General features: G+C 38.2%; 1 protein-coding gene across 7 annotated transcripts in view; it reads left to right on the forward strand.

The window, feature by feature from the left end:
- slc12a7b (solute carrier family 12 member 7b) overlaps positions 1-12,707 on the forward strand; it is a 75,177-nt gene that overhangs the window by 27,541 nt on the left and 34,929 nt on the right. The window contains exon 1 of one of the 7 annotated variants that reach the window (XM_088072179.1): positions 4,845-4,999. The exons of the other annotated variants lie outside the window; for them this stretch is intronic. Within the exon in view, the coding sequence (XP_087928305.1) occupies positions 4,969-4,999 (31 nt within the window). The 5' untranslated portion in view covers positions 4,845-4,968. Of the gene's footprint in view, positions 1-4,844; positions 5,000-12,707 lie in introns of those variants that run through there. 7 annotated transcript variants of the gene reach the window in all.

The following is a 12,707-nucleotide window of genomic DNA, read 5'->3' on the forward strand; positions in this document are numbered from 1 at the left end:
TTGTAGTAGACTGATAGATAGTGACACCACCTGGAGAAGGGTGGACTTACTTGTCTGTGTTTGCATGTGGTTCCCAATTTCCATTTTCTACCTGAGGTCATAAGACACAGACATTGTATGTCTTGTTTTGGAAAGAGACTGCTTAGTTTTAGGGAAAATGGTTTGCCTGCCTGTGAGCAGTCAGATGATCTTGTTGTTCTCACATGACCGTGATTCATTGGCACTTTTGGCCAGAACAGCTGGGAAGGACTCTGTGGTATAACAAGTGCTGTTTCAACTGTATTTAGTTTTGATGACTTTGCAGTTTTAAGAACAGATGGATGTCATCTAAATCGAGAATTAAATTACTCTGGTGTGCCAACTGATATGCTTTCAGGGGTTTCATTCAGAAAATAGTTTAAATTGAGAACAATTTAATCTATACAGATAATAATCATTGTCAGAAACAATATTGTACATATTGAAAGAACCAATTTAAATCACGCATCACATTTTTAAAATTAAGTTATTGTAACTTAAATACAGCTGAAATGTGTAACATTTTGCACCACACATTATGAACATTGCACATTATCTTACAAAACATGGCAACAACTCACAAAATCAAAATTAACAATAACATTTATTTACTGTGTATTTAATTTTCCAACTAACCTACGTTAAAAACACATACTCATGCAGCCAAACGCATCTGTCTCATTCATCCAAGAGATAAGACATCCAGTTGGTGCAATTTTTGTATGAAGGCTTGGATCTACTTTTTGCAGACAGCTGTAGACTTGTACTTGCTCATGTGCAAAATCAAACTCCCCTTGTTTTCCTCTGGGTATCTTAATAAGTTCGACTGACCTAGTAAGGGTAGCAACGTTTAATCTACTCAACTAATGACGCACATCCCTTATTGTAAGAGCACATGACACCGACTAAGAGATAAATGTATGAATTTCTTAGAGATCATCAGTCAACCTTTCAGTTTTGTTGGGTGAAGTCTCACCCTTGATATCCATCTCAGCTCAAAAACAGCAATATTGCATTTGTAAGTATGAAGTAGTGGCAGTGAAGAGTTCCTAATCTGTGCCAACAATTACCAATGTACTATTTTTTTACTTACCCATCTCATGCTTACTGTTTACACATGGGAGCGAGGAGTCAGATGTAAGCAGCACTAAGTAACATTGATCCCACAAGCACTGACTGACCCCTATTATTTCTTTATCTCTCTTTATATCCTTTCTGACACTCTCACACTGTCTCAGCTGCTGACATGTGTATTTCCTGTTCTTATATACATACACACAAGCTCAATAAAAATATGGTTCACAAGGGAAATTTTGCTCCTTATGGAAAATATACTTAAACTTGGTCTTCATGTGTTCTATAATTCAAGAGTCATTTAACTTGTGTTAGTCAGATGTTCTCTATCAGAGTATGGATTTATTAAAGTATCCAATAAACCCCTTAACCCTGCGCAGACACTAGTACATACTGTCAATAACCCCCGTCTCTATGTCCCTTCTCTCCCGCTCATTCTGTGTATTGCATAACAGACAGTGTTGTTTACCTGAAGGGTTTAAAGGCTTAGGACATCATTAAGTGTACACACACACACACACACACACACACACACACACACACACACACACACACACACACACTCCAACACACACAAAATAACTATAACAGCAGCCATCTGACATCTAACCAAGTGGAGCTTGACACTACTAAATCCTTCTTACTGTGCGATTTGATAGCCCCTCTTTAAGCTCTGCATTGACACATCTGTCAATTTAATGATGCAGACAGCGGATGTTCAGTTTAGGTAAAAGCTGAGTGGACATTATAGTTTTTTGATGACAATTCAGTAAGTTTGTACTTGAGTTAAGCTTAAATTTGGAATTATAGATTGCTCTCAGAAGTCTCGTCAAAAGTGTTTTAATTATCAGTGAGTCAGTGATCACGGGGAACTTCGCGATCACGATCACAGCTCCACACATAGGTGGCTCCAGAGACATGCTTTGCATAATTCTGCTGAATAACCAACGGGCAGTGTGTCTCAGCAAGGTGTAGGACGCTCACCTGATTGACAGTCGGCCGGCGGGCAGGAGTAGGCAGCAGAAACTGAGCTGCCGTTTTGTCTGCGGCTTTAAAGCCATATCGTCCTCAAGCCTGGAGGCTCGACGTGGCTTCTGTGCTTTATAAAAAGTTCAGGATTAGCCTAATCTGGTTAAGTGATTAGAGCCCACTTCAGATGTTCTTAGACGGGCAGATCAATGTGTAGTCAAGTCAAAGGTAGACAGCAGAGTTCTGGGCTCACCAAAGCTTTGGGGGAATGGCAGAGGCAGAGCTTGATCTGCCATTGTCTAGCCTGTTTGTGGGGCTGTGGCACATCTTCAGATCAGTCTTTCTCACATGAGATCAAGCCAGGGGTACCTGATGCGGACTAATGATGGTGCCCTTAGTGTATTAATATTTTGGTTTTTAATGACATGAAACAAATGCTTTTTTTACAGGAATCACAGATTGCAATATATCAGGTAAAATCTATGGTTTACCTGACTGTGTTGAGGCTCTATTTGTTTCATGACAATCAAGTTAGAAATATGCATTCAAATTTTAAAAAAATCAAGTATGAGTAATGAAAACAGTCATTAAACATACATATACATTAAAGAGAAACGTAGTACATTTTCATTCAGTCATTTTATTGGAAATGAAACACTATACATGTATTGTTGAACCTGGTGTTATGCGCTGAAATGATGAGTTAAACAATTAGCCATTCAACAAAATGCAATACACAAGAATTTAAATCATCAATTAATCTTGTAAGGTATTTATCAAACAATAATGCCAAACTTTCACTGGTTCTAATTTGAAGATCTCACCTCAGCCTTTTGAAAACTGTCAGGGATCTTCATTTTCTAACATTTTATGGACATATTAAATCATTTATGCTTCATCATAAAGGTAGTCAACAAAGAAATGGATAATGGAGATAATTCTTAAACTGGACGGCAATAAAGACACTCCAAAATATAAGAAACAAATACATCAACAAGGAAAGAAATATTAAAAAGCCTTTATTATTATGGATAAATCATTAAAACGAATTAACATGTTTCGCCTACTGTAGGTCTTTGTCAGGGCTTTCAAAACTGACAAGAGTGTAGCCTCACCTATATGGTAGCAGCAGCCAATGGGAGGTAATCACATGAGCCGGATAATAACATGATGGATGTTAAAAAATAGCGAAAATACAGAAGCCAGTTGATGGATTAAGCTTCCCCTTTGGTTGAGTTGCTGTATTCTATCTACCCCTTACCAAAGGTTTAATGTCTTTGCAATAACAGGTCTTAAGCATTGTGAAATTCACTCAAGTGTCTAGCAAAGGGGTAATCCTGGCTGCTAATTCTAATGTCATGATTCCTTAAACATCTTTTTGTACAGCCTATGTAGAAAAAGCCTCCACACTTGGACAAGATAGATGATATATGACAATATATGTTTGGTTTGTGTTAACATCAGCAGAATATTTAGCTTTCACACCGTTATTACATTTAAGGCAATGCATACATTTAAAAGTCTATGCATTAAAAAAATATTCTTCATTACAACTAGGGGTTGAGAGATCATTGGCCTTGCCGATAACTGGGATTTTTCAGCGTTTTATTTTAATGAATGGTGCTAAAATGTATTAATTAAAAAGTGAGGGCGTCAAAGAAAGTGTCAGCATGGGAGGAACTTTTACTTTGATTGACTTTGTTTTTATTTATTCAATTTGTATTAGGATTTTCACTTGACCTAATGAAAAAGTTGCTGGGAAGGTTCAGTTTCAGTTTTGATTAAACATTTGCTAAAGGCATTTAAACAAAGTATTTTATATTGTAAATGCACATTGGTTCCAAATATTGGTTATTGGTCTCATTACTTACTAATAATCAGAATCGGTATCAGCCCCGAAAATAACAATATCGGTCGACCCCTAGTTACAACCCTATATTTATACCTATATTTTTATAGGGTTCCAGAGTCTTGGTAAAGTTTACTATAATTATATTAGTCTGTATGATTATAGTCTGGTAACACTGAAACAGTTGTTGATTGCATTGACTCTATAAAATCTAGTACACAGTATTCCGAGCCTCCAGCTGTATTGTCCTGTGTGCTCCCTGTGCTCTGCTGATCGATTGCCCATCTCCACCTACGACACCCTGGAGGTCAGTCAGGAGGTCAGATTGTAAATGAAACTGCTCACTGAGGCAGCACCTGCACTTCAAAATAGTCAAGTATTATTGATTCAAAGTGACATACTGCACAGCATTTACTGTGGATGGCATTTGTTTTCTCTGCTTTCTCAGCACCACAAGCTCACAAATGTTTTCTGTGGAAAAGACGTCAATTTTTTAATTGACTTTACAGTTTTTTCCTGCTGTCTCATCTCTGTTTGTCCTACGCATGTGTGCATCCATCCATCTATCTCCTGCCACACTCTTCTTCAGCTGTCTGTCTGTTTTACTACTGCGTTCTGCTTCCCTCGCTTTCTTTGCTCCTCCCTCTTTGTGTGTGTGTTTGAACATGCACGCGCAAGCTCAGGGAGATTGAGGGAAGGGAGATGTGTCTGTGTGTGTGTTTGTCGTGTGCGTGCAGGTCTGTCGGTGGGAGGGTGTGAGTGCTTTGTGATGCATGGCTGATGTCGCTGACATCGTCATCACAGGCCACTTTTCACACACACACACACACACACACACACACACACACACACACAAACACATACACACACACACACACACACACACTGTCACAGAAATAGCTGATCCTCACTTTATCCACACAGCACAGGCAGCATTCCTGACTTCTGCACCTTACTAGCAGTATCTCTAGACTTTGGACCCCCATTACTGGAGTTCCCCAGGGACCACTACTAGGACCCCCTCCCTTCCACCCCCTTTTTCAGCCCTGCTCCTCAGCATGGAGCATAGGGGAAGCTCCCGACGGAAGGGTAAGTTTTTATAACTAGAGTACTCCTTCAGTTGCCCTTGACTAGCATCATTATATTCGAGCTCATGAATTGCGACTATGTCAGATATATTTGGTCACGTGTGTAATGTTTTTGTCCACTGTGGCTTTTTTCCTCTTTGGATTTGTTTGTGAGGATGGATGATTTATTGATCGGCTCTCTGTGGTATGCATGGATTGAAAGTAGTATTTTGGTCTTTTGTAATGATTTGGACAAGATAAATTGCTTCACCAAAGTGAAGTCTGGCTATAAAGAAGGAATTGGTGTGTTGTGTCCGTATGCTAGATTTAGTGTGAATTGTTTAAGTGATAAAAAGGGTGCTATTGTAAGGGTCTTACTAAGTCAAAAGTCATTTTAATGAACTGTGTTTCTGTATCAATCATTGGGCAAGGCATGGTACTAACTCTGCCAATTGGGTTTGAGAAATTTAAACAATGTCTTTTTTAATTATTAAAGCTAAAAAGTAAGTGTTTTCATTTTACGTCAAGCTTAAGCTGAAGAAAGTGATTCTTGATGCTGTACTCTCAGTGCCTCCTAAAGCTCACCTTTTTTTCCCTCCTTCCATCAGTGTTAGGCAGCTTACAGCATCGTCACAGTGTGCAGCTTAGCGGTTATAAATAGGATGCGTGGTCATTTATTACCACAGTGACCAGTGAAGCTGAGCCGAACCGTTCGCACATCCTCGATGTACCCGTTGGTGAATCTGTACCAATCAGTACAGTGCTGATGAAGTCTGACTTCAGCCCGCGCTTCGCCTTCTTTAGCCAGGGATCACAAATACAAAATACTAACAAATGACAGACTGACAACTGTCCTGACTAATGACTCCTCTCAGCTGTGCTGTGCGCTGGGACAGCAGCAGGGAATCCCACTCCCTTATGTAACAGCTCTGACTGTGATGCAAAAGAATGCTCTTTATATCAGATGTTGGGGCAGTCTAGCATGCATCAGCAGAGAGCAGTTTCAAAAACATCTGCACTCGTAAATGCTTCATCCTGCAATGATATCATGGCTTTGACAAATTGTGACAATGGGGAATTTTTTTCACTCACTCTACTTGCTTTCATATTTATCTGTGTACTTATTATAAGGAGATTCCAGGAGAGGCAGTTGATTTGCATTCTGCACAGTAATGAATTCAAAACGGCTCCTACCATAACAGATGGAAAATCATTCTAAAAATAAATCTTATGCTTTGTACTGTGAAATATAGGCAATTTGTAGTGATTTGACTAAAACAGCAGTGTGATCTTCAGAACCTGCGCCCTGACTTCTACGGACACAATCTTCACCTTCTGTTAAAATTTTCTAAGTAACACAACTCAATTTTCAATAATCATTTCCTAGCTTGGCTCACAGCCAAAGGCTTGAGCTGTCATTGTCAGCAAGCTCTTTCAATAATTACAATTTATTAAGTGTGCAATCAATTAAAGGTGGAGTGCTCTAATAGAGTATATAATGATGAGCCACATCATGTTTAGTTCCTATTAAACGGTTTGTTGGTTCTCATATTTTCCTGCCAAATATTGCTTTGGTGTCTGTCTTGAAATATCACAATTTCTGTCCTAAATGGATTTTATATTCAATATATATAAAACTTACAGAATTATGTAAATATATGCCTTCCAAAAAGGGCTTAAAAGTCCTATATGTCACTTTGGAGAAAGATGACACCGTCTCATTCCCAGGTCATTAAATACAGACACATTGAGTTGGTAGTCAGAAAAAACACTAACTCAAAGCGTCGGTATTTGACAACCTGGGTATGAGATTTAACAATAAACTATTATTCTCCAGAGTTACATGCTATACTTTTAACCGAATTTTCTCTAAGTGAGCTGATATGAACAGTGTTTGGCAGTTTGTATAATTGTCATATTTTTGGTTGTGTTTAAGGTGTTTTACTGTGCTAGTTTTGGGTTTTTTTGTGTGAAGGATGTTCATTTTTAACCATGTTTAATTTATTCTGTCAGTTTGCATATGGCCAGTGCCGCTTTTATACTGTATAGCCTCCAGCAATGTCACATTTTAGGGGTCACCTAATGCGCTATAGCACAGGGAGACTCTGCTCACCACCTGCAGAAGTGGAACATGTGCTCTGACACACACACACACATACACACACACACACACACACACAGCTCTCACCATAAAATACACCTGCATTCATTTATCAACAATTACACAAGAGGTTTCACCCCTCTCCCCTTCTTCCACTTTATTATAGATGGGCCAGTGGGCTTCTTGGATTCTGTGCTCAGTCTGGCATTGTCTGTTTAATCTTAATACTGTCTCCATTAATTATGACAAAAGCAAACAAATCATGACTAGCCAGCTAACTGACTTAATATGAGGAGACAATAATGCTTTTCAAAATTAAGTCAAAATGTCAAAAAATAAAGTATTCCATCAAATTATGTCTTGTGATACAACATATCTCTGTATTGCATGCAGGTGTAACCACTGATTGATACTCTTGCATTTGTCCATTACTAAGTTTGCACAGTTGCAGTCAACTCCTCTAGGTTCATGTGGTATATCCATCTGAAAAGACATACATTTTTAGCACAATCTCTTTAAAGTCATATTTAACCCACTGTGTTTATGTGCTAAAAGAGAAAAAAATACTTATGACTAAAACTTTTGAAGTACAATATCACCAGTTCATCTACCAAAGACATTTTGTAGATTTGATTTATTCTTAAAAGGTTCAACTTCAGTATTGAAATGTCAAGTTTATTCTTGAGCTATCAAGTATATTTTCAACATTTTGATTCAATTATCAAAAATATTAAAAAAAAAAACATCCTCTGATTTATTTTTTCTAAAGCCTGGCACTAATACTGACAGTTAAACGTTATTCACGACAATTCGACTTTATTCTCCCAATGCAAAATATAAACAAATCTTCCTCCTCATTTTTTCCCCATACCTTCCATGCAGTTGACTCTTTACATTACATGCACACTATTTTCAAAAAGTTATGGAAGCATAACATTAGCTACTTTAAGGTGTGTTTGGTGTTGCATTTTTGCCAGCAGACAATTATAACTTTACTGTTTGCTCTTACTTGGTCTACACCCACTACAATAAAATATTTTTTGTCAGCTTTTTTTGTCTTCCTTTCTCACCAAGTCATTTGTCAGCTGTTTGTTGCTGGGTCAAATGCATTTGGTATATCGGAGCTTAAGAGTGAACACTGTACTAAATAAGGATCATAAAATGATTGTTGGTCTTGTTTGGCATATAGCTTTGATTGTTGGATTTGTTTTATCGACGACAGTGATGGCTGGTTGTGGTGTTTTGTGTCCGGACAGCAGTGTGTTCAGATACATGCAAAAATATAAGGATAAATTAAAAAACAAGCAAACAATAAAGGAGGTGTAGTGTAACCTGACATGCTGTCTTTTACACCTAACAGTTAAATACAATGCATACACATCTTTCAACATACTCAGCAGTAAGAAAGGAGGGTAGATGTGTTTTATAGTTTTAAGTAAGGTGACTTTGGCTGAGCTCTTCAGGTCCTTAAAGGACTCCACTCAAATACTGTTTGCTGAAAAAGAGAACAGGTGCACTGCTTCAGTGTGCTTTAAGTCAACTGAGTGGTGATGTAATATTCACTAAAATGCATTCCACTTATTAATATCAAGCATCCTCATGCATCTGATCATAAATAGATTCCATATCAGGGTGCGTACATTACAGTGCACATATAACAGAATCACAGGATAGGCCTGACGAGATTATGATTGCCATAGCTGAGACATTGCTAAGCTTTGAAGATTGGACATCCCTTGCCTCCATTATCAGTTTCACATTAACACACATGCACACAAACACAAATGCAATCCTTGCAGCTTTCATCTGCAACGGTACTCTCATTCTTTCCCGTTAAACCAGGTGCAAATTTGCCAACATTTACATTGTTTGCTCCTCATGAACAAGTTTGCACGTGCAGTGCATTTTCAGCATTCTCGAACTGACATGAGAACAGCTGATGTTAGGACTTTGTGCCATGCAGGACGGGTAATGATGTCAAAGAGCAGGCTGACGTTTTTGCAGTATGAACCTGGTCAGTCATCATAATGGTGCTGGTTTTCTCGGGGGTGGGGGTCACTTATTGTTTTGAAATGCTGTAGCAATATCCAAGCAAGCAAAACAAGGTCGTTCCATTAAAGGTCAGTCCTGCACCTTTGTGTGGCCTCAAAAGATAATGCTCAGATACTTGTATGTCCCATGTGGTTAGAGAACATAAACATGGATTTCCAGGAAGCAAAGTGAATTAATCCAAGATAAATGGCGACATGTGTAATGTGCACAGAGGCTAACATCTGTTAACTTGCCCAGAGTCAAATCACTGCTACTGTATATGAATCTGGACCATGTCCCATAGGACTGTTTGACAGCAAGCACACTCATGCATACGCTGACATGTTGACATTTACACACCAACGGTTAGGATAACATGTAGACAGACTGACAGACATGTACAGACATACAGTAGGTCATCTTTATCTCTCATCCCTCCATGTTTTCCACTTTGCATTTTATTTTGTGTATAATGTCAAATTACTGCAGCAATTGCAGTATTTGGTATTTCCCGGGATGATTTGTGGCAGCTGGCACCTTTGCCTAGTTTCGAATGATGATGTCATGCATCTTGAGGTCAGTGGAGGATTAAATGACAGAGGTGGGACAAAATTTGTTGCCACATATCACACATTTTAGGTATTTTTAGCTTAAGGGGTTATGAGATCCCAGCTTTCATTTCATCATCTCTTGGCTGGTGATGTTTTTATTCCACATTAAGCAAAACTTTTTTTTTTAAAATAAAGAAATAGAGATGCAAATAAGGAAACAGAGCAAAAAGTAAAAGCATAATACCTGTAGAAATTTTTTCACTTGTCATTAATTCCCATGAAAAGTCTCAGTTCGCTGCTGTTTTTTTACAGTCCACAGCACGTTTTGGTTTCTTGTATATACTTGATGTTTAAAATATGTTATGTTTATGTTAAGGAAAACTGTGTATACCATGGTAGAAGTTGCCTCCCCTCTGTTTGACATAGCCTCATTAAAGCATCTCAGTATACATTTAAAAAGGGGTGGGGGGGCAGCCTCTAGCTCAGTGGGTAGAGCGTGCACCCCATGTAGGCTAATTCCTTTGCAGTGACCTGTATTCGATTCTGGATTGCAGCCTTTTGCTGCATGTTATCCCCATTCTCTCTCCCCCTTTCCTGTCACTCTATAACTGCACTTTAATAAAGGCACAAAAAACCAAAAAATAATCTTTAAATAAAAGGTGGAACTAACATTTGTTTTATTATTGATTTATTGATATCCTATAAAGTATCAGAAATTTGTGGGGAAAAGTTTCCAGCACAAATTCTCAGAGGCCAAGGTAATATCCTGAAATAGTTTTGTCCAACCAATAGTCCAAAACTCATATTTAATACATATTGATATAAAACTGAAAAAAAGCAGCACATCCTCACAATTGAGAAGCTGGACCCAGCAAATATAGCTCCTTTTCCACTGCACAAAGAAACACTAACAACTCTTGGCTTTTTAATGTAATGGGAAAGGTTATAATAGGCATTCACACCCGGGTAAAATGACTCTGCTTTTGTCACAGGTATTTATCACCTCCAGCTCCAATCAGAAGTGGTGGAAAAACAACACCCGGATGTACGTGCTAATTTTAGTCCCTTGCAATGACCGGCCACCACTACTTACCGTTCGTAACCACCCAAGCAGGACTCAAACATCCAAATCAGTCCGCACACAGTCTAAAAGAGAGACTAAATAAGTTAGATATGTTTAAAAAGAACTAACCACTGTTAGGTTTTCACAGGTGTCCATGCTGCTTTCTTCTGTTTACTTACCTGTTTTCCGACCTGCCCGTGATGTCAAGTACACCCAAAAAAAAAACACACACAGAAAAGCATACTTGTCTACTGCAAAACCGTGTACACGTCTTTTGTCTACTGGCAAGGAGTTTATAGTAGATTTTTAGTGGGTTTACCAATTTAAAAAAAAAAACCTGAACACGTGCTAATTTTGGTGGAAAAGGGGAATAACTGAAATGTTTGCCTTATTTGTCATCTGTATGTGGCATGATACATTCAAGAGTACAGTACAGGGTGTCTGCAGGTGTTTTAAAAGTCTTAGAATGTCTTAAATTCAATTTTAGAAATATAGAGCCTTGATAGGCCTTAAGAGGTCTTACATTTTAATTATTTTTGATCTTAATTGCCACAAACATTTTATAAACCTTCATTTATCCCTCTTTTAATTTGTTTTGTCAAAATGAGTCAAGTAGAAAATCCAACTTTAAGATGTTACGAATCTTTAGACCTACCACTAAACCTAATACTGTCTTGACTTTATACTTCTTCTTACCTGTTGGAAAATGTAGATTAACCTAACTCACTTTCATAACCATACTCCTACACAAAACCTACCTCTGCTCGGGACTATATAACACTTACCTTCGTAGTTACCTACAATGCTTGAATAAAAATAAAAGGATTTTTTTGAAGTCTCTTAAATTTGGTCAAAAATGATCTGCCATGAAAGTTAAAGTGTCTCATACTTCTAGACACCCTGATGCTAGTTTTGCTGTAATTTAAATGTTGAAGCACACAATTTAATCACTGTCACAGAATATTTTCTTTCTTGTTTTGTTGGAATTATTGTGGCAGGTGTAATATACGTAACTATTCCACCAGGAGTGGTTTCAGTGATTGTGTTCACATCCCGAATGACGTCTAAACCACCTTACACATTCTAAAAGCAGAACTCTCACCTGATTTAGAGCACGGACAGTTTTAGCGTGCCGCCAGGACTCAAAGAGGATTTAGCTGGTATCATTTAAGACAATGATTACCTGTGGTGTGTAGCATCCTACCAAGCTATGTGATGACTGACATGTTGATTCAGCCTTGGCTGCATCCTCGCATTACTATGGTCATTATCTTAAATTCATTCCCCGTTATCCCAGCTTATTGAGACACTCTGCCCTCGCCCAATATGTTCTGCTATCCCACTCCAACTGCGTTTTAAAGAGCTACACAGTACAAGGACAAAGTGACTTTCCCTGTGATTACCACCAGGCTAAGCCATGCTGCAAGCCTCTTATTCCCCCTGCAGCTGGATCAAGCAGTAAAAGTTACCCGTGAAATCCTCACTGCGGCCAGCGTTCACAGTAGAAAGCTCCACTGATGAATGAAGAGGAGCCAGCAGAGGGCAATGGTCAACAGTGGTCTCTCAGTAATGTACGGGGGTATAACACATTAACCAAAGCATTTGCATATGGTTGTGGTTTTTTTTTTAACTTGAAGCACTGCTATGTTAAATTGTAGTTAACAAGTAGTTTCAATTGAGCATGTTAGTGTTGAGATGGTTCTTTTATAAGTTCTCTCAAAAGCAACAAACATTTACCAGATATTGTTTGTAGATAGATCATGGTCCTGTTCCTGAATAGGCCTGGTTTAAAAGTACAATGTTAGTTTTCAAGGTGTTGATTTTTTTAAAAGCATTTTTGAGGATGACATTGCATTAACTGCTGAAGCAATTTGCCAATTTTTAGCAGACGTACAGATGCACAATAATATCAGCACGTCATCTTGCATCACTTTGCAGAAGATTTATATGCATCACTTTTGTTAGTTGTCATTTTCCAAGAGAA

The sequence above is a fragment of the Plectropomus leopardus genome, chromosome 21 (assembly GCF_026936395.1).
Source record: "Plectropomus leopardus strain MGB_pleo_1.0 chromosome 21, ASM2693639v1, whole genome shotgun sequence".
NCBI classification, from domain to species: Eukaryota; Metazoa; Chordata; class Actinopteri; order Perciformes; family Serranidae; genus Plectropomus; species Plectropomus leopardus.